We start from the raw sequence: 20,711 nt of genomic DNA, 5'->3' as shown, positions 1-20,711 counted from the left end.
AAACATGCAATTAATATTGAAGAATTTTTAATTACATTTAATCACATCTTAAATTCAGATTATCCTATCTAACCAAAGGTACCTGAAAACCAGGTGTTGAATACCTAGTGGTTTCTAGACTCCCTCAAAAGCCAATGCAGAAAGACATACTGTGCAAGGCAAGTCTCTTGCTTTCCTCTGACATCTTTTTAGGGTTATATTAATTAATTTCCAAATATGACCACTCCTTTCCATTGATTAGGAAGGAAAGGAAGCCTGAAAAATTAGCATGGACATGACACCTTATTTTCATATGACTGAGGTATGTAACATGAATCCTATTAGTGGTGTTGTTTCATATTTAAATCCTTATTGTCATTGTACACTTTGGCTAAGCATTTAGATTTGTAACTTTACATTCATAATTAATTCCAGGTCAATATGACTATTCACCTCAATAAATTACTTGCATTCCAAAATAGCACTTATACTACCAGCAATGCTTTGCTATAATATTCTGTTTTGTCATGGTCTGTTATTCCTTGGTAGCATATGAGAGATGTTTTTCAATTCAGTAAAACTTCAGCTCTACTCATGCTGGCACTTTCACTGCCAAAAGAAAAGAGAATTAACAGTTTTTCTTTTTTTTTTTTTTAATTTTTCCCTAGTAGGAAGTTCAAAATTTTAATTCCAAAACTCTGGCAAATGCTGAATTTTTAGAGTTAAATCTGACAGAGAAAGAATACCAGTCAAATTGAAGGAATTTTTTATACTGCCTTTCAACAAAAGCTTATTGTAGGAAAACTCAGCTGAATTTGGTTGGAGAATATTTAATGCCTGTTGTAGACATCTGCAAGAAAATTTGAAAGCCTGTTTGGATTTTTTTTTACTAAACATATGAAAATTTGGTTAAAATAATCCTTTAGGAAGTAGTATCAGACGTGTTGTAGGTATTAAATACTTCTGAAAACTCTGTATTTTAAAACTGGCTTTCATGATCATTACATCAAAATAAAACTGCTATAATTCTTTAGAGCTCACCAGCATTATTGGTACAAAAACAGAAATTTGATTCAAAATGTGACAAGAATTCTGACCAATTAATTTCTTCAGTTTTGAACTCTCTTTGGCTCACAATTTTAACTCCAATTGATTTGAAAATAGAATTAATATAATAAATATTATTATATTTAAATAATATATTAATATATAAATGTATAAATATAATAAATATAAAGATAAATATTAAATAATAACACACATTTAACACAGCTCTTTGAAATCAACCAATGACGGGCTTCCAAAGTCCTTCAATCAGCACTGGATATGTTCTTGGGACAGAAGATAATTTTCATAAAGTGACAAAGTCACTTCAACTTCAGTAAAACTACAGTTTTTTGCGAAGAGAAGAAACCTTCTATTCTTCAGGACTGATAATGAGTCCTTTAACAGTGCCTATTGGAAACAGGAATTGAATAATTGCATGGTATAATTTTTTGTAGTGCCTCAAGCAAATTTGCTTATGTTTCATGGTCTGTGTCATTTATTCCTGTGAAGTGCACAACAAAAAGTGACTAATTGATTTATCTGTGCAAATCACTTCAGTCATTATTCCAGTCTTAATAACTCTGCCAGGAATGTAGACTCCTATCAATCTTTTTTGCTTGTCAAATAGTTAAATATATACTCAAAATTCGACCTATTTTAATATTTTTTTGTTTTCTTTTTTTAATGAATTGCAGTGAATTACTTAATAGGTGTTGAATTTTCATCAATTACATATTTTGACTCCGGTGAATTGAATGCAATTAAATTACAAACTATGGTAATTATGGTGTAAAGATTGATCTATGAGATAAAATCTAATTCTTGATACTGACAAGGTACAGCTGATGAAGACAGAATTTCTGTCATGTTTGATAAAATACAAAACTGTAACACTAGTTTGTGATAATAAAACATATCCTGGTTTTAGTAAAATATTGCCTTACTAATATAGAAACCTGTATTTTCAAACAAAATTTTATATATTTTTAAAGTTTGTTAGTAGTAGTAGTAGTTTGTTTAACTCTGTGGTCTTCTGAAGAGTACTATCTAACGTATAAATTTCAATAAACACATAAAGTCTTCTGTTATTAATATTCCAGTTTATCAGCATAGGTGTCCTTAGATCTTGTCTTCCTATTTCATAATCTAACATTTTTGTCATACTTACAGCACTAAGCTTCAGGACAAATTGTGGTGTGTATCACTGGATTATAAGTATAAAAACAATAATTTAATTTTGAATTATAAGTATATTGAATTATAAGTATAAAAACAATGCTAAAAAACCCTCAGACTCAACATTACCCAGTAATTTCCATTTTATAGGTACTTAAACTGTAAATGTGAAGACTACAGTCTGCAGTACAAATCTATTTCTAGTATCAGCCTTAGATAATTATACTGAGGTCAAGTCCATAGAGAAATCCTTGCCTGAAAGTGAACAAAAGGCTTTTTACCCAAATTGAGGACAAAGTAGTTACAACTAGAATCTACTTGCCAAAATTTAAAAATAAATTCACTGAACGTCACAAAATATCAAGTAATTTCAGGTACTTTTGATACAGCCATACACATGGACATGAACGCAGTTTTAAGATGGGCTTTACATGTAATTTGTATGACTTGATTAGATACCAGCTGAAAGCTTCTGATTTGATGGGACAGACCCTAATTAGGCAGTGTTTTCTGCAACAGCCAGACATTTTACCTAAAATAATTTGAAGACTTACTTTTTTCTTATTCTAAGGATTCAGTTCTCTGACTGAGAACACAGATATTAACTTCACATTAAAAAGGCAGTGCTGTTAAATATTTGTACAATGGCATTTTTAAAGGGCATTTGCAAGGGCATAATGAGTATCTTTCAGCTTGCCACCATTTCCTGGGAACCTCCTGACAGGGTGCCTCTTGGCTGACAGATCTCTTTCAAGCACGATGTGAAACTCAGTGGGAGGCTCTTGCAATGCTCTTTGCAGTCCTAGCCAGGCAGCCAGGGTTGGGGTTAGCAGGGAAGCAGTGCTGCTGCACCCGAGCACTCCGCTTGTGCCCATGCATTGTTATAGCTGTCCCGCAGACCGCACGCGCACGCGTGTTCAGAACACTGCAGGCAGAACATCTTTACCAGGCGGTAAACAGGGATCATCGCAATGTTGTGCATAGGTGGCTATAGTGGATGGCAACAGGATGAACCCCAGAAAGGCCAATAAAAGAGAGGAAGAAACACCGTTAGCAATAATGAACATCCTCAGCTGTTGCTTGACTAAAGGAAGCAGTTAAGGAGTGAAGTGAGGAGTTACTAAATCTCTGTGGGGCTGCTGTTATGAAGCAGAAATTGGAGCTCATTAAAAAGAAAAACAATATGCTGTAGGTGTGAGATAATACAGTACGAATCAGAGCAATGTAAAAACACGGTTAAATAAGGCACAGGTATTTTCACAAGTTACAGACATATCCTATTGCTGAAAAGAATATATTACATATAGGTCATTATAGCTGAATTACTTTGATTTCTTCAACAGAAAATAACCAAAGAATTACATTACTGCAGTTGTTACTGAAGTGAATTTCCAGGTTTGTTTGTTTGTTTAAAATGAGAAATTTCACAGATCCCATTATGGGCCAGAAATTTGGTTTGTGTTTTGTATTCCATGAAGCACATTTAAGCATGCAAGACTTACTCCTCTTCTCAGACCCTTCCCTATTCATTGAGTCAGTTTCTGAAATTTCAGGTTTTCAACTTCATGACCTCATGAAGTTTGATCTATCACAATTTGTAATCTTGCATATGCTAGACCATTTGGGATGAGCACAGTACTTGTAGTACTACAGTACTTGTTAGATTGTCATTCTTTCCAGTATAAACTAATTTTCTGGGGGTCTGTAACTCAGCTGTGAAATTTTCTGCAGTGTGAAACATGGGAAATCAGATGTTATCTGGGCAGCTCTTCTTTAAACTGCAGTTGGGTTTAAATCCCTTTTATTGTTTTTATCATTATGGAAGAAAGTGAAAAAACTGTTTTGCAGGTTTTGGGTGTATTAGTGTACGTCTGATATAATTCAATTAAGAATTTAATTAACTTTGAAATGGGGTAACTGTTTCTCATGCTCTGGATTACACCTGTAAATACAGTAAAAATTGTATTTCAAAAGAGTATAGCACTGTTTTGATAAGTTTCAAGGTGAGCATAGTGACAGCCAACATCTTTTTTTTACATCCTACTCCTTTTTTTCTGTGGGAATTTTGCCTCAGTCTTCCCAGGTATGGACAAGTTTTTACCAGGTATTTTGATTTGGTGACACTGTGAAAATCCTCTTGCACTAAAAGACAAAATGATTTGTTCTATGAAGTTTGCTGGTGCTTTGAACTAAGCCAGAAGTTCATTCCTTTTCCTGAAGAAGTTCAAAGGTGTTAACAGTTTTAATACTGTCGGATCTATTGTCTTAAAATACAAGAGTATACACAGGTACACTCTTCTTTTTGCAGTTCTTAAAAATTTCCAGTGAATATAAGCCCAACAGAATGACTACAGTGTGATGACATCCCAGAACAAAAAAGAAAATAAACCTAGTGGAATAGCCTTATTTTGCTGACTTCCACATCTCCTAATGATGAAACAAACTCTGTGCACTTAACAGGTTACAGTTTCATCATGCAGAAGACTGGGAGAAAAAATATCCATGTGTCAGTTAGACAGTATAAGTTGTTTGGAGTCTGTTCTTTGCCTCTGTGTGCCTTTTTTCTCCAAAATACAGATATTCATATCAATATATGGTTCCTATTTTTTTTTGTGTGTGTTTGGTTTTTTTTATTTTTCTCTGCTGGAGAATATGAATAGTCATCCTGACTACCCAGGGCCGGCCAAAAGCTTTCTGTGGCTACAAGATAGCAATAGGAGTGACTACAAGCTGAGGCTTGGAAACCGTGACTTCAGACTGTGTTAGTCAGAAGCTGATGCAGGAGACCCCACAACAGTTTGGGGAGACATTTTGGCATTAACTTAAAAAGAAAAAAGAAAAAAAAAAAAAGCCTTAAAGAAATCATCTGACTGAAATTCCTCCTGCTTCCTGTGGAGCTGAGAGCTCTGCGCCTCCATGCCCTGTTAGCTCCCCGTTCCTGTCACTGACAGGCGTTACCTCCATAGAGAGCTGCCTTTGTTGCAGGTCTCTAAAAAGCCTCTTTATGGTTGAGCAAAATGAATCATCCACAACAAAGAACCTCCTCTTTTTTCTCTTGTGAAAGCAGTTATGATAGAATGGCAAGCTCATTGTGTTCTGTGTATGTTCTGTATTTTCACTTAGATTATTTTGTGGATAGTTTTGGGTTTCATAGACTTGGTGAGGTTTCATTAGATTTGATTTAGTCTGGCCTTTAGGTGACTAGCTAAATCATTATCAATTTACTCTGAAAACTGAACACTCTGGATCTGAATTTAGGGTGGCGTTAATTAGCTGTAATTGGTCACAGAGATGGCAGGGAATTCTGAACACTTTATTAGCCCATTAGCAAACTTGGATTCCTGGGCAATCAATCTTCAGTATTAAAATAATCTTAAATTATTTAGTTACATTTACCAATTAAAATATATAATCCAGTTATGTGTACAAGAAATACATGAAATACATTCATGAATTATGAAGCCAATTAGCAAGGTATATTTTCTAACACAAAGAATGGTAGTAAAACTTTCTAAGCACACATCAAACCAAAATTAATCTTCTGCATTTCTGAAAATAGCGAGAATGTATAAGAGATCTTCCAATGCAGTATGCTACTGATTGCATATTTATAGATGCTATGAGATTTGTAGTTTCTTATCTCAAGCTTTTGTAGTCCATGTCACCTTCATACCACATTAGAAATATTTCAGTCGTGTTCATAGTTGTACAATACAACATGATAGGAATGCAAGCTTTCATTTCTTTCCTCAAAGGGATGAACATAACACACTGAAGTGAAACACTGCAAATTTAATTTCCTTCTTCCGGGTATGTAGAACAGGACTGAATCTTTCAGCACTGATCTAAATCTTGTCTCATGCTTTCCTCAAAATCCACTGCCAAAGCTAACTAGCAGCTGCCATCTCTGTTCTAACCTCTGAACAAACACACATAACCACCAAGGATGCACAGTTTTACACACGCAACCCATAACACAGTGTCCTTCTGCAACATTTTATGCTATAACCAGCACTTTCTCAGTACTAAAGAGTACTGTAGAATTTACAGTCATCATGTTCTGGCTGCGTAAATTTACAAAAAATATATCTTAAATCTTTCCATGAGTGGAGCTTGAATTCATGTAATCTAACTTCAGCTATCCAAGTGTTATCCTCCCTCAGTTCAAATATGTTATAGAGAAGGTCCCCCAAAAAGTAATTTACCACATCTCTTTTTGGATGAAACCAAACACCTCTTTTTAATATAGTTACTTCTAGGACATATTTCATCTTACGTAAATTGTCAAAATTCCCTAACTTGATAGTTTACTTCTAAAAGAACATGAAACCATAGTAGTCAAGAAGCAAAATCTATGGGTTGGCAATCTAATCATAGAGGTAACATGAAGTTCATACAGATAAATTGAAGGAATACAGTTCCCAGCCTGGTTTCCTGTGTCAGCCTGCTCCTGTTTTATGCTGCAGTCAGTCCTGTGCAACACAATCACTGCTAGCAGCTCTGCCACAGAGACAGTAATTTCTGGCACAGAAACATAGTGGTAGTGTTTGGTGGGAGGCTGTAGGTCAGAGTCCTCTGTCATCCTGGTATCTGCCCTTCAAAAAGTTGCAGGCTGCTCCTAGGTTACCCCTCAGTTTCCTGTTCTCTAGACTAAGCAAGTTCAGCTCTTAGCTTGCCTTACTCATATGCTATGCATACTTTCTAAACTTGAACTTCATGAAACTTGAGGTAAAGAAATGGGAAAGGAATTGAATGACTTATGAAGGACAAGTGTTATTTAAGGAAAAATACACAATATCCTGTGTTTTATAAATTTAAAAATATACATATTTATAAGAATATAATTTTTTGGCATCTTTCATATACATTTGAAAACTGGGAAATTAATTTTAATCATGCTTGCAAAACTAAACTCACAGTTCTGAAGATAACAAATCACTTTTTTTATGCATGTCTGGTTGTCTAAAGAACAGTATCAAAGCCAGAGAAAATATCACTGGATTTTAGATTTAAGGAGTCACTTAAAATATGCTCCAAATTCTACTTTCTCTATGAAAAGATGGCATTACCTCCACTGGAGGCAAAGGGCCAAACTGTCAGAGGGTGAAAATCATGCTAGTATCAATAAAGCCAGCCAGGTGGTCCTATGTGAAATCTTCAGCTATTTCCATGGAATTTTTATAAATCAGTGAGTTTAACCTGGAAAAACCAGACTGGGTAGGAACTCAGGAGCTGAAACCCAAGGGTCATGATAAGAGCTATGTAGCCATTGTTATATTTATTTAAATACAGAGAACAGTCTAATAAATCCTAGTCTGAAAGAGCACAGCAGTTCCTTCTCTTAACCCTTTATCATTGAGACCCAATTTAGATGTTGGCTTAATCCTTAGGAACAGAAATATCTTAGGGAAGTAAAAGAAATGAACTCATGAACTCAAAATACTGAACTGTCATTTCTCAGAGATCTCCACAAAATATGAACTCACCCTGCAGATTAAATTTTATATTATTTTATTTCTACAGCCTGGTCTGAAAATGTCAGTTTCCATCAATGCTTGTGGGATTTAAGCTTATTTAACCAATACAACATGAGCATCATATTTCCATCTGCTTAGAAATTTTCCTTCAGTCTCCAGGACAAACACAGTTTCTCATTGCTCAGCATTACCGTGACTAGTATATAAAGTGTGAGCTGACAGTCAGCTCAGGAATTGCTTAGTTTTAAGAGGTTAGTGTCAGTTATGCCCTGGTTCTTGACTGTTCATTGAAAATATGTTCAGAAGTTGACTGATTGATCAAGTTAGTACTGAAAATTAAAAGCAGAATATGGTGGTTTCTTTCTCTGGGTTTATATCTGTGTTGTAGCATTAAGTGTGTGGTGCCCAAATTAAAATCTGATATCTGTTTTGGGAGGATCGCTCAAAAGTAACTTTATGTTACTCATGTGACTTCCTTCTGAAAACAAAACAGATGAGAAGCTCAAAATTTAGGAGAGGTTTGTGATAAGTTTTCTCCACATGTGAAGCTTCTGTGTTATCCATTGGCACAGGATTGGCTCGTTTCTTTCAAGATCTGTCTATGTCGCAAAATATTTAAAGTAAATCTTGAGGTCAATATTGATAAATAGCAGGACAAGACTCTATGGATTTATCAGTGAACTAGTAAAGTCCAGGAAATTAACTTTGAAACATCAACTCAATTTGTTTTGAATGAAAGAGCTGAACTCTGAATTTCAATTCCTAGTGAATTATTGACACAGATGTGATAGCTTTAGAGCTGGAGTTCTTACTTCAGAAAGAAAAGAACCCTAAACATGCATTTTCTGTTTCACATACATGCTTCCTAGTTATTGCAGGCTGTTTACTTCACAATTTTTTTCTGCCAAAATGGCTTGCTGAATGCTATGCACCCTTTACAAACATAGGTAATTTATTAATTTTCTTTTTCATTATGTATCATTGCCAGATACAATTCATAAAAATCAAGCAGCAGTGAGGTAATTTCTATTCCCAATTCCTCTCTTCCTATTGCTCAACTATAATCACAGTCCTTGTACCACCCACTTAATTTTCATCTTTGTCCTCATTAACCAAGATGCACCCCAGAACTTGGTCTTATTCAGTCAGTTTGCCAAGTCTTCAATTAGGCTAGAATTATTGCCGTATTGAAGGCAATGGTGTGACTTAGCTAATATTAAGAAACTGTTCCTCTGTGCTTATGTTTTTTGAAGCTGAATTTGGGGTTAGAATGTTTAGAAATGATGTTTTACATTTGTTTTTTTCATTGAACTGTCTTAGCAGATGTCAGAATACTCAAGGAAGCTATGAAAGACTTTAAAATATGTTTCAGAAAATGTGCATTAGTAATTAATTTCATTGTTCTTGAAATCATTTTATACAGAAATTGCAAAACAGAAATCTGACCATACATGCTCATATACATATTATATCACTATAAACAAAGGCATTTTCCAGGATGAGGATGGGCTGCAAAATGGAGAGATTTAATTATAAAGATATACTAAGTGTAAACTAATATGTTCTGACATTTCTCACAATATCTCCTCTCTTGGTAAACTCAAAAGAGACACTGTGCTGTCTCCAAGAAGGTGAGACACATGCATATTTACATAATACACACTCCTTAATAAATTTTTAAATTTTAATATAAAAGGTGTCAAACAGAATATGTTGAATTTTACCTGCAAAGGCTTTGTAATCCACCAAGTCAAACATTACAATAGCTACTGCTGACCAGGTAACAATCAGAGCAACAACAAGAAGCCATGCTGCTGGTGAGCTGAACGTCGTCACGAGGTCTTCTGTAATTGATTTCTTGCCCACTTTCATGGATGATGAGGGAACAGATCCGTTCTTACCATCTATTATTGTCGTAGTTGTAGACATATGCCCTAGGCAAACAGTCAAAGCAGAGGAAATAGAATGTTACACTTGGAGCCTAAAGTTCAAGAATATGAATGTTTTGAAATTGCTCTGTAATCAGAATATTTAAACTCAATGTAAATATTGCAGCATTAAAGTCAGGCTTTTGTCCTTCCTTGGAGGATATTTTCCTGAACCGGGGTCACTTTTAGTAAAGTTAATTTGGCAACAAACATGGTGAAATAACCATGACCAGCCTTTTGATTATAATATGACATTTTTTAGTCTGCCATGAATAGCTACAGACCTAGGAGAGTGATTGATGAAAGCATAAAATATTATTACTCTCCAAAGGACTGTCTTGTTATGGGCTGTAGGCCAGATTCTCAGGTGATGTGATTAAGTGTACTGTACTTCCATTGACCGTAATGGAGCTAATGTGTCTATGCCACTCAAGGTTTGGCTGGAATTCTGCTGTCAAGGACACGTATCGATGGCAATAGGAACATATATACTCCATTTCATCTAACAGAAACACAAATTATTTACATGTCCAGTATCGTTACAAGTTGCGAAGAGGCTTGTAACTGATTTTTAAATATCTTTGTGACATTTTTCGCTTAATAAAATAATCTAAGAAACAAGAGTTACAGTGCCAAAACACACTTAATTCCAGAAAGCATAGGTTTGGTACTAGAAAGATGGTAGCAAGGTAAGCATGTACATTAGCTAAGTAAACAGCTGACACATGTTAACTGTTTAACAGACAGTTAACAGTAGTGACTTCATCTACTTCTTCCTGGGGTATTAAAAAATGTTAATTCTGGACACAAACCAAACCTATAGTAGCTGAAGCCTGACCACATTTGAAAGTTCTCAAATTACTCTTCTTCACAAAAGAAAGTGATAACCTAAACAATCTTGGTTGATATTTGGTTTCCAGTATATACAATAACAATAGTAAAAACATTCATAACTCCACAGTAAAAAAAAACATAGAAGAGCATAGTATGTCCACTTAGCTCAATTAACAATATTTGCTTGTATGATACTGTTAAAACATTCAAAGATATGTTACATATGGTCCTGGTTTGGTCGATGATACTAATTCTCCTAAATTAATGTCAGTGATGTCAGGGATCCTTGCCCACACAGAAGTCTGAAATTTCAAGGAATCAGGTGATGCCTGGTTTGCTCATGCCTTGGCTTCTCACCCTGAGATCACTTATCTTCAGTCATAGCTTATAATATCTATAAAGCTGATAATTTTCTAGGATGATGAAGGTAAGGAAAGTTACAGAGCTGCTTTATAGAAAGATAAACAGATTCAGTTTCACTTTTCACATAGAAAATGGCAAATGTGCATTTGGAAACTATCACTAGAGCTGAAGTACCAGGCTGTTGAAGACTTTCAGGTATTTGCTATCACAAATATGCGGCCTGTGTTCGAGAATCACTATACTGATATTCTTAAGGAAATAAATGAAGAAAGGATTAGATCCTTAATATTACCCATAGATAAATATATTTATCCCTCTAAAAAGAGATAGCATAATGTCTTCTAATCCTTATGCTAATGAATGCTGAGTTTGTTCCTTTTTCTGTAGGAAGCGAGAGCAATACTCTAATGTGATACTGAAATGACCTTTACGTATCTCACATGTACCAGTAGAACTGGGAAGGGACAGTTTCAGTATCAGAGCTTCCCTAACTTTTAATCTGTCAGATCTGTAGAGTGTTGAAATTTGTACCCCTGAACTATTCTACCTTTCTTTTGTTTATTATGTAGTGCATTGCATTTGTGTGTACTTCCCATAGCTCTATCTTTTAAGCTTGCTTCTGCACAAGCACCCTGACACAGATCAGTGCCTTGCTTCTAGCTTGGAAAGCTGCTGTGCTACAGAGCAGAGTTGTATAAGCAGAACAAGATTGGCATATTACATGGGTTTGTTACTTATTTGAAATTTAGTCTTATTTATAGAATGTTTGTTCTGCTTAAGAATAACGTCTATCTACTAGGATAGAATTTATACACTTTTTTTTTTATAAAACCATCGCTGCTTCAATTTCTCTAAATATAAATTTTAGATAAAACATTTCACAGCATGAGGAAATATCTGCCAAGTGACAAATAACAATAAAGATGAGGTTCCTAAAGTCAAATTCAAAATCAATAGCATTTTGTTATCCTACAGCATACAAAATGCAAGTAATTTGCGCATGCAACAGGTCATAAATGACACTTTATGCATTTTTTCCCCTCAGGGATATCAGTCAGAGTTTATGATGTGTAAGAGAGAATAGAAAGGTACTGTCTCATCTTGACAAATCTGATTAGTACCACAGCATATCTCCAAGGGCATACTAATGACAGATATTTGCACAGTTATAATACAAGCAATTAAAACTATGTGTGTGTATATATCAAGAGTGACATACATATTGCCATCCAAAGGATCATTCCTCTAGGTCTGTTGCTATGTAGAAATAGTTCCTTCCTATTTAGTATGCCTATCTTTTCAATTTCAGACTGCTATGTGCCGCCTTGGGTGAAGAATAGGTTCCAACAACTTGTCAATCTGAGCACTGCTGCAGAGATAAAGCTCAAGTATAGTGGAAGGTTATATATCACATACTTTTGGCTGCTGATGTAGCCAGGTCAGATTTCCCCTTCAAAACTTGGTATGTTATATAATAAAATCACCACTGTTACATTCATTTAAGTGGGAGAGAACACCTATTGATTCAAATCTGACTGGAAGTCATGCTAAGAAAAATGCTGTTATACTGCTAGAGGTTGCCCATGCAGGTCCTTGCAGTATCACTGAGATGCCTAAGAAAGGTCTCCCATGTTGGGGTAGATGCTTTATGATATCAGAGACATCCTCACAGGACTGGCAGGCATCATCTACAGAACAATAACTTCTGAACCACTAGGAAGAACCCAGACAGGATATCATAAACCACTGAAAATAGAAATTAGGTTTTTATGTCCATAGATACCAATATAAACAAAACTGGCTGGAGGAGTTTATCTGAGGATTCATGAGAAAGACATCGTTTGCTACTACATAATCTCACATGGAGTGGATTGTATATTGATACCATTGTGATGTCATGAATCCAGAAAGAAGAGACAACAACATCAAGACAATTGCCCTCCCCCTTACATCTGTTCTGTTATTGCAGTACCCATGGTGTTATCCTGATGCTTTTCTCTGCTTGTTCCTTGCTTTGCAGTGCCCAGGTATTGTGTGCATTTTAGTCCACTCCTCCCAGTGTTAACCTCCTCCCCAAACCTTCAGTGATGCTATTTACACAGCTAGACCAGTAGAGAAAGAGAGGACCTACACATGAGCAGTGTTTCCATCAGTTCAGCCAGCAACAAATCTCCTTTTTCTCAGAAAAGTGCCAGACTTAAGCAGAGTTCTTGTCCAAGAGGTCAGGGGCTTCAGGTGCCCGGTGGGGGAATGAGAGAGGGGCATTTCTGGTGCTTTGAAATCACCTGATGGACCCTATTGATTTGTACTTTTACAATTGACAGGGGTCATTCAGCAACAGGTTAAAATCAGATTGCTGAACTTCTCCAGACATCCTTGTCACCCATATAATACACATTTTCTCTCCCAAGACAAATTTCACTGTCTGTATTACAGCCATCCAGAATCCAAGTCAGTTTACTTTAGATGAACACTGCAACATATCAGGACATTTATGAGCAGATCTGTTGTCCCTGCTTTGGGGGAGGCAACATCCATCACAAGAGTGGAAGGTGCAGCTGAAGGCTGTTACAATTTCAGCCATCCAATTTTAATCCACCACCACGTCTGCTAGAGCCTCCTGGCACTTTGGGTTGTGATTGCTATTGATTTTCAATGAGGATAGGAACTTAAAAAAAATTATATATACATTTCTATAAAAAGATCACTGCAGGGATATATATCTCTGACTCTATATCACAATTTCTCACACACACAGAACTACCCCATCAGGTCACAAATGTCAGCTTTACATCAACAGATTGATTTGCTAAATTCCAAACAGCTAAAACTCTGAGATTCTAACTATTCCTCTGGTTTCAGAGTTGTCATTTAGGATACAATCTGAAGACCCATAAACTCTCATAAGTATAAATAAACCTTGACATTTGGTGACAACTTTGAGGAGAACACCATGTGACTTTTGGAGTCCAGAGTGAGCTTGTAGTCCTGGCAGCTTAGATAAAATACCCTTTGTATTTGTGAGTTGAGCTCTCCTTAAGGCATGATAAACATAAGAGTCCATGGTTAAGGACAGGCATTTGATTTTACAGTTCAGCAGCTATACCTTCCACTGCCCCAGAACAAAAAACCATAAACAGAAACAAAAAATACCCCTAATCCATTCAGACTCATTAAAAATGTAAAAAAATTTTCTGTATTTATGCTATTTCAGTTATTTTATTTGTAAGTCCTCATTCTGGCAATAGCACACAAAGAAATATCAAGCAAAATATTTTGTGTGCAATGCCTTTTTAAGGATGGGTATATTAAAAACAGGGGGCTAGTCATGCTACTAAAAAAAGTGGTTCCCTTTTAAATAATAATATTGCTAGGGCAATTCAGTTGGGATGTGAGAAGGTTCAGTGCAGTCTGGTCTAAATAAGAGAGCTGGTAGATTTTGACTTGCCCGTTTGACTCCCCAGATGAACACTCCAATAAATAGGCTATAGAGTATTCTGGATTCAGGTCATTAATGGCTCCTGTTCGACCTATTCCACTTCACTTGGAATATTTAAATACTAATTAAGGGAGCAGAAAAGAGAAAGAATGACTGCATAAATCCACACTGTGCATTAAGCACTGGCTCGAGCCTTGGGCTTTAACCTGATGACCTTATCAATCCACCACCTTGTGATTAGGCAGGCAGGAGTCAGCCTATGGTAAGGAGGGTACCACAGGGAGGAGAGGAAAAGGGATTAGAATTCTTCAGCGAAGGACTGGGCAATGGTTATACGATTATCTGCTGATTTTTTTCAAACTGAACACATTGCCCTTAGTGAGTCCACAGACTTCTGCAGCTCTCACAAAATCACCCCTTTCCCATGCAAGGAAAATTATTTCTACCTCAAGAGAAGACTACACCTGTTGTTGTTCAAGTAATACTTATGCCTGGCTGTGATGCCCTCCTGTAGAGGAATGAAGCTGGGTTAATATAGCATTGATAATATACAGCTGTGGGTTGTCTTCAGGGGTGGTGTGTTGGCTGATGTAGATGGGGTGCAGGTGTGGCTGGTTAAGTGGTTGAGAGCCAATGAAGAGAGAGCAGCTGAGGAAAAGAAGGGGAGAGGATGAATAAGCAGAGAGAAGGGAGGGAACATATGTCCTGGCTGAGGAGAAGGCAGCAGAGGGACTGGCATGAAAAGTTTGTTGGTATGAGATGGTAAAAGACCTTGTTGCAGTTGGCTAGTTTGTGCTGTGACACCCTCCTGTTTTTATCTCTCCCTTATGGTTTTTGTGCTGTTTGCTTATACAAATCGAAAGGAAAAGATGGAATTTCTGCTGTGGTTAATAGCTCTTCACTGGACTCATGCTTTTTGTCTCCTTTGTACATCTATGTGGGAACAAAATGCTGAACAGAGAAGAGAGACCCTCAGAACTCACTGTGTGCACCTGAACAGAAAGCCTCCGCTATCTTATTTGGCCAGTACCAGAGGCCAAGAGATGCAGATGCTGGACAATATGTAGCAGAGTGCAGAACAGCTCTGAGGAGGAAGAGCAAGAGGAGTACAGCTGGGCAAAACCTTTTGCTCTCCTCCAAATGCTTTTAAGGCATGGGACTACAGTGGATTTAAAACCACTTACTATGGAGGATTTGTAGCTCTGGTAAACTCAATAGGTTAGAAACCTAGTTAGATGCACAAATATAGATCATGCTTTCTATTGGATGTGCATGGTAACGTAAAGTCAAGACTATTCCTAACACTGATGGCAGATGGAAACAGGGGAAGACAGCTAAACTAGGCAAATTCAGCTTATCTTTGAAAGCTCCTTTCTTTCAACATTATCTGCAGCAGTCTCTGTGAGTAGGACAGTGATCTATTGAGCCCAGAAATGGGCAGCAGGCACCTAGTGTAGGTCATCTGAGTATGAAGCAGCTTCTGCAAACTGTTGAGCAGAAATGTGACAATTTTTAAAAAGGCCAATTTATTTAGAGCTGCAGCATAAATCTTCTCTTGAGGTGGTTGACACTCAGCTATTTCTTTTCTATCATATTACATCCCTGTACATATGAATGAATGCAACTGGAATAACTAAAAGAGAGTAATATATAAAAGAAGTTTCACAACTGATACCAGAATTTACAGACTTCTAAATTCACAGCACAGAGTACTGAAGTGTTGCTCTACAGTTTATGTAATTAAAGTGCAAAGAAAAAAACTTTTCAACATGCATCACGTGTATATTGGCAATTCTCAAAATTGAAAGGTGGTCTTTCTGCAGACTGAAGTCTTAGAAAGCTGGGATGAGCTGTCTGTGAGGGAACATTTGCAGCTTTCTTGGTGACTGATAGCTATAAAAATGTAATATTCTTTATGAAATGTGGAAAATAGGGTTGGAGATTATGCAGGAACCAATTCTACATCACAAAAGAAAAAGAAGAGAGATTATGGAATATAGAGAGGATGGTGCATAAAAATTAACTGAATGATTGAATTTAGAAAAGACACTTATAATTACATATGGTGCTGCGTACCTTTTTAATTTCCTTCTCTGTTATTATATCTGTATTGGTTTTATTTTTGATCAATAGAGAACATCTGATAATTTAAAGAAGTAAATTGTGTTAATCTTTTTCATTCATTCTCCAAGAAATTCTTTACACCAATCTCCTGATCTCATTGATTTCAATAAGAAGTTTATAGAATGAGATACAGCCTATCAAGCCATTTCATTATCTAGTTCAAAGAAAATGTGTACTTCGTAGTGTCAGTAAATAATACTAATAGCAGTACTACTACTAATAAATACTATGAGGTGAAAACTAGGAGTTATTAATGCTGTATTCTAACTTGGTATATACATGATTGCAATAATGGCTGTTTCTCTAGGACATTGTGGTGGGTTGACCCTGGCTGGACCCAAGGTGCCCACCAAAGCCACTCTATTGCTCCCCTCCTCAGCTGGACAGAGGAGAGAAAACATAACAAAAGGCTTGTGGGTTGAGTCAAGGATGGGGAGAGATCACTCACCAGCTACTGTCACAGGCAAAACAGACTCAGGGAAATTAGTTTCATTTGTTACCAATCAAATCAGAGCAGAATAATGAGAAATAAAACCTAATCTTAAGAGCACCCTTCATCCACCCCTCTCTTCTTCCTGGGTGTAACTTCACTCCTGAATTCTCTCCCTTCTACCCTCCAACAGCACAGCTGGAATGGAGAGGAGAACTGGGGAATGGGTGTTGCGGTCAGTTCATCACCCATTGTTCCTGCTGTTCCTTCCTCTACAGGGGAGGGCTCCTCACACTCTTCCCCTGCTCCAGTGTGGGGTCCCTCCCATTTTAGACAGTCCTCCATTAACTTCTCCAACATCCTTCCCATGGGCTACAGTTCTTCATGAACTGATCCTTTCCGTGGGGCGCAGTCCTTCAGGCACAGGCTGCTCCAGTGTGGGTGCCCCATGGGGTCTCAAATCCTGCCAGCAAACCTGCTCCAGCCTGGGCTCCTCTTTCCGTAGGTCCACAGGTCCTGCCAGGAGCCTGCTCCAGTGTGGGCTTCCCACAGGATCACAGCCTCTTTAGAGCATCCATCTGCCACTGGTGTAGGGTCCTCTATGCACTGCAGGTGGGTATCTGCTCCAGCGTTACCCTCCATGGGCTGCAGGGGCACAGCCTGTCTCACCATGGGCTTCACCAGGGGCTGCAGGGGCATCTCTGCTCTGGCACCTGGAGCACCTCCTGCCCCTGCTTCTGCACTGACCCGGGTGTCTGAAGAGCTGTTGCTGTCGCATATTCTCACTCCTGCCTTCTGCTGCAATTGCTGCTGCACAGGTGTCTGCCCCACCTCCCCTTCTTAAGCACACTATCCCAGAGGTGTCACTGACAGGCTCGGCCTTGGCCAGTGGTGGGTCCGTCTTGGAGCTGGCTGGCATTGGCTCCATTGGGCATATGGGAAGCTTCCAGCAGCTTCTCAGGGAAGCTACTCCTGTAGCCCCCCTGCTACCAAAACCTTGCCACAGAAACCCAATAGAGATACAGTACACTAGGATGTGCTATGTGAAATAAAAGTAAAGGATCTCTAAAGAAAACAGATTAATACTAATTAGAAAACCTCCATAACTATGAATAAAAAAATACTTTCCAATGGCATATGGCCACATTATGATAGGGACTAGGCAACTGCATGAAAAGGAAAAGGGTTTCTGAAAACAAATACATAATCTCTGACTCAAGAATTTCCTTTATTTCATATCCCTAAATGCTGAGCAAGTATTCTGGCAGGTCAGGGGTTAAGCATTTAATGCCTGAACTTATACTTTTTCCTCAGCTGGTGGCTGCTGCTGAAGACAAGATAATGCACCAGCTGGACCAATCATCTAACATGTTGGCTGTTCTCATGTTCTTGCTGACCTTATTTTGATCAAATAATACCAAATAAACATAAAAGTCAAAGAAAGATCCCTTTCAAATAATATTTCATTTCTGTGATTCCTTCTCCTTTGCTCTTTATTTTCAATGCTGCTTGTATGGAAACAGGATCTTTTCACTTTAAGAACTTGCTGCTTATACCTTACTTGCAGTCATAATTCTTCCGTTGTGATATAACAATGATTTCCATGTCAATCTATTATGAGGATTATGATGGTTCTAAATGGGAAGGAGCAACAAGAGAAAATAAAATTTGAAAAGACAAACCTACTATTTTTATGTAAATAAAATTTCTAATTAGGAGAAATATTAAATGTATGGAAGTATTTTTCTTCCACATGGAACAGTTTTTCAAAACCTGCTGTGAATTGCTAGTGACTCTAAACAAAAGAAATATAGAAAACTCAGAAACTAATCTCCAATGTTTTTAAATAAGTTTCTTACTATATTTTTCAATTTCTTACATAATGTATCAGAAACCTGGCATAAATCACTTTTTGAAATAATTAATCAGCTGAAGCACAGCAATTTTTCATTGTACTCCTAAATACCAAATCAAAATACTTCCAAACCCCACATTTTCCATCTAGCTACAATTGTTTGAATGCATGTATCTGATTTTATTTTTTCTGAGGAAAGCTGCAAAGATTGCTTTAAAGATACTTTTGTGTGTATAAAAGATTGGTTGTATCTCATGTAACAAATTCGCATATGTGATTAACTCCTTGTCATGTAGATTTAAATGATGGATTTGGACCACTGCTGTATGCAAGGAGTCAGAATCCCCTCAGGGCAACTGGGACTTCACCCCATGGAAGCCCTCCTAATCAAGGGGGGAAATCCAAGCTGTAGAAATTAAAGGTGGTTTGTCTAGAAAAGCTCAGAGCTTGGAATGGGATAGTAGGGAAAAAGTCTTCTATGATCACGAAATTCAACTTCCTCTAGCAACAACTGTAACTGGGAAAAAAAAAATCTTCAGATTCTGAAAAGGAATAAAGATATATAAATGAAAAAAAAAAAGCTCTCTCTTCTCCAGACAGTTTTCCCCTGTAGAGATAAGTGGGAACGAAAACCTAACCAAACACCTCCCCAAAACAACCACAACGCCTTCATGCTTGTGAAACCAGTAGCAACAGTTGCATTTTGGGGAATACATCACTAGATCTTTTTGAAGAAACACTAATACTAGCTATCACTTCTTTTTCTGGAATAGGCCAAAGTATGAACTGCAGTATTAGATAAACTATATACAAAGAAGAGGAATTTTACCTATTTGCACAGATGTCTTGAAGCAATCTGGGAACTTCAAGGAGGGAAAGTGGAAACCAGTTTCAGTCAGAGCCCAATCACACTGTGTTTTAAAAGACGATCAGCAGTAAAAGAAATTAACTCTCTCTCAGGTGACACATCTAACCTTTAACTTCAGAGGCCCCAGTTAGGTCAGCAGACATCTGCAGTATTTAGTTAAAATTGAAGTATTTAATTGAAAACTCATATGAGTCCTGAATCACTGAAAAGTTGAACTTCAGTGATTTGGAGCCAATTTTCCATCTTTCTTTATATGTTTGAATTTCATCGTCTAGTAGAACATTGGTCTATACTACAAATTAGGCAGAAGAATTTTTTTCTTATATACCTTTGCAAGGAAGTGTAAAAAAAGCCTTTCCTTCATGCAAAAATTCTTGCAAAGAACGTTATGTCAACAACCTTTAACCCTCTGTCTCTGTGTGGTTGTTTCTTTAGTGTCTACGTATTTCAAAGAGCTTTCACATTATTCTGATTGTTCAAGTAAAACATACAGAGAAGGGATTAGTGGTTAGTTAGAAGTTAAAAGATCCTCTGTGTTGCTGAGCCTGCTGAAATAGTCTTATATGACTGATTGCAGTATGAACCTCCCCACAATAATTCATACCCAAAATTACTTTAGAAAGAAAAGTAAGGGAAGCTCTAAGGACCAGGTTTACAAGATAGCAGGTTTTATTGGGAAATTTATAGATCATTTTATGTACAGCTATATAATTTTGTATAGTAATTTCTTGAGAACTTAGCAGACCACAGGGGTTAACAATAATCAACACAGAATAAATTGCTTCTATAAAATAAAAATTGCAGTAGGTACAGTTGATGAGAACAAGAAAAGTGTCATTTTCTGCAGTTTAAACCAGTGACAAAGCACGGCAAAGGGACATTGAGCTTCTCCCTTTCTAAAAGGCAGAAGACTTTACCTTTCTGTCATCTGGAAGACTGACATTTAAATTTTTCTCTTTGAAATAACTCTTCAGTTTAATACATTTTTTACATTTTCTTTCAGAAATGTTGAGATTTGTTCAAAAATCAAATGTTTCATTTCCAGCTTTTCAGTATGCAGATGAGGTAATAATGTAACTGAATTGCAAACACTCAATCCTAAACTATCAGCACCCTGAAAAATCCATCATTTGTTTGGTTCCACACATGGATATTTTTATTCATGGGTAGTAATACCTTCCCTTTTTTGGA

General features: G+C 36.9%; 1 protein-coding gene across 1 annotated transcript in view; it reads right to left on the bottom strand.

Annotated features, from left to right (window-relative positions):
* The window catches only part of TRDN (triadin), a 235,333-nt gene that overhangs the window by 194,657 nt on the left and 19,965 nt on the right, over positions 1–20,711 (bottom strand). The window contains exon 2 of the mRNA XM_056344821.1: positions 9,404–9,613. Within this exon, the coding sequence (XP_056200796.1) occupies positions 9,404–9,613 (210 nt within the window). The remainder of the gene's footprint in view (positions 1–9,403; positions 9,614–20,711) is intronic.

The sequence above is a fragment of the Falco biarmicus genome, chromosome 6 (assembly GCF_023638135.1).
Source record: "Falco biarmicus isolate bFalBia1 chromosome 6, bFalBia1.pri, whole genome shotgun sequence".
Classification (NCBI taxonomy): Eukaryota; Metazoa; Chordata; class Aves; order Falconiformes; family Falconidae; genus Falco; species Falco biarmicus.
This window is presented reverse-complemented; position numbering and strand designations above follow the sequence as displayed.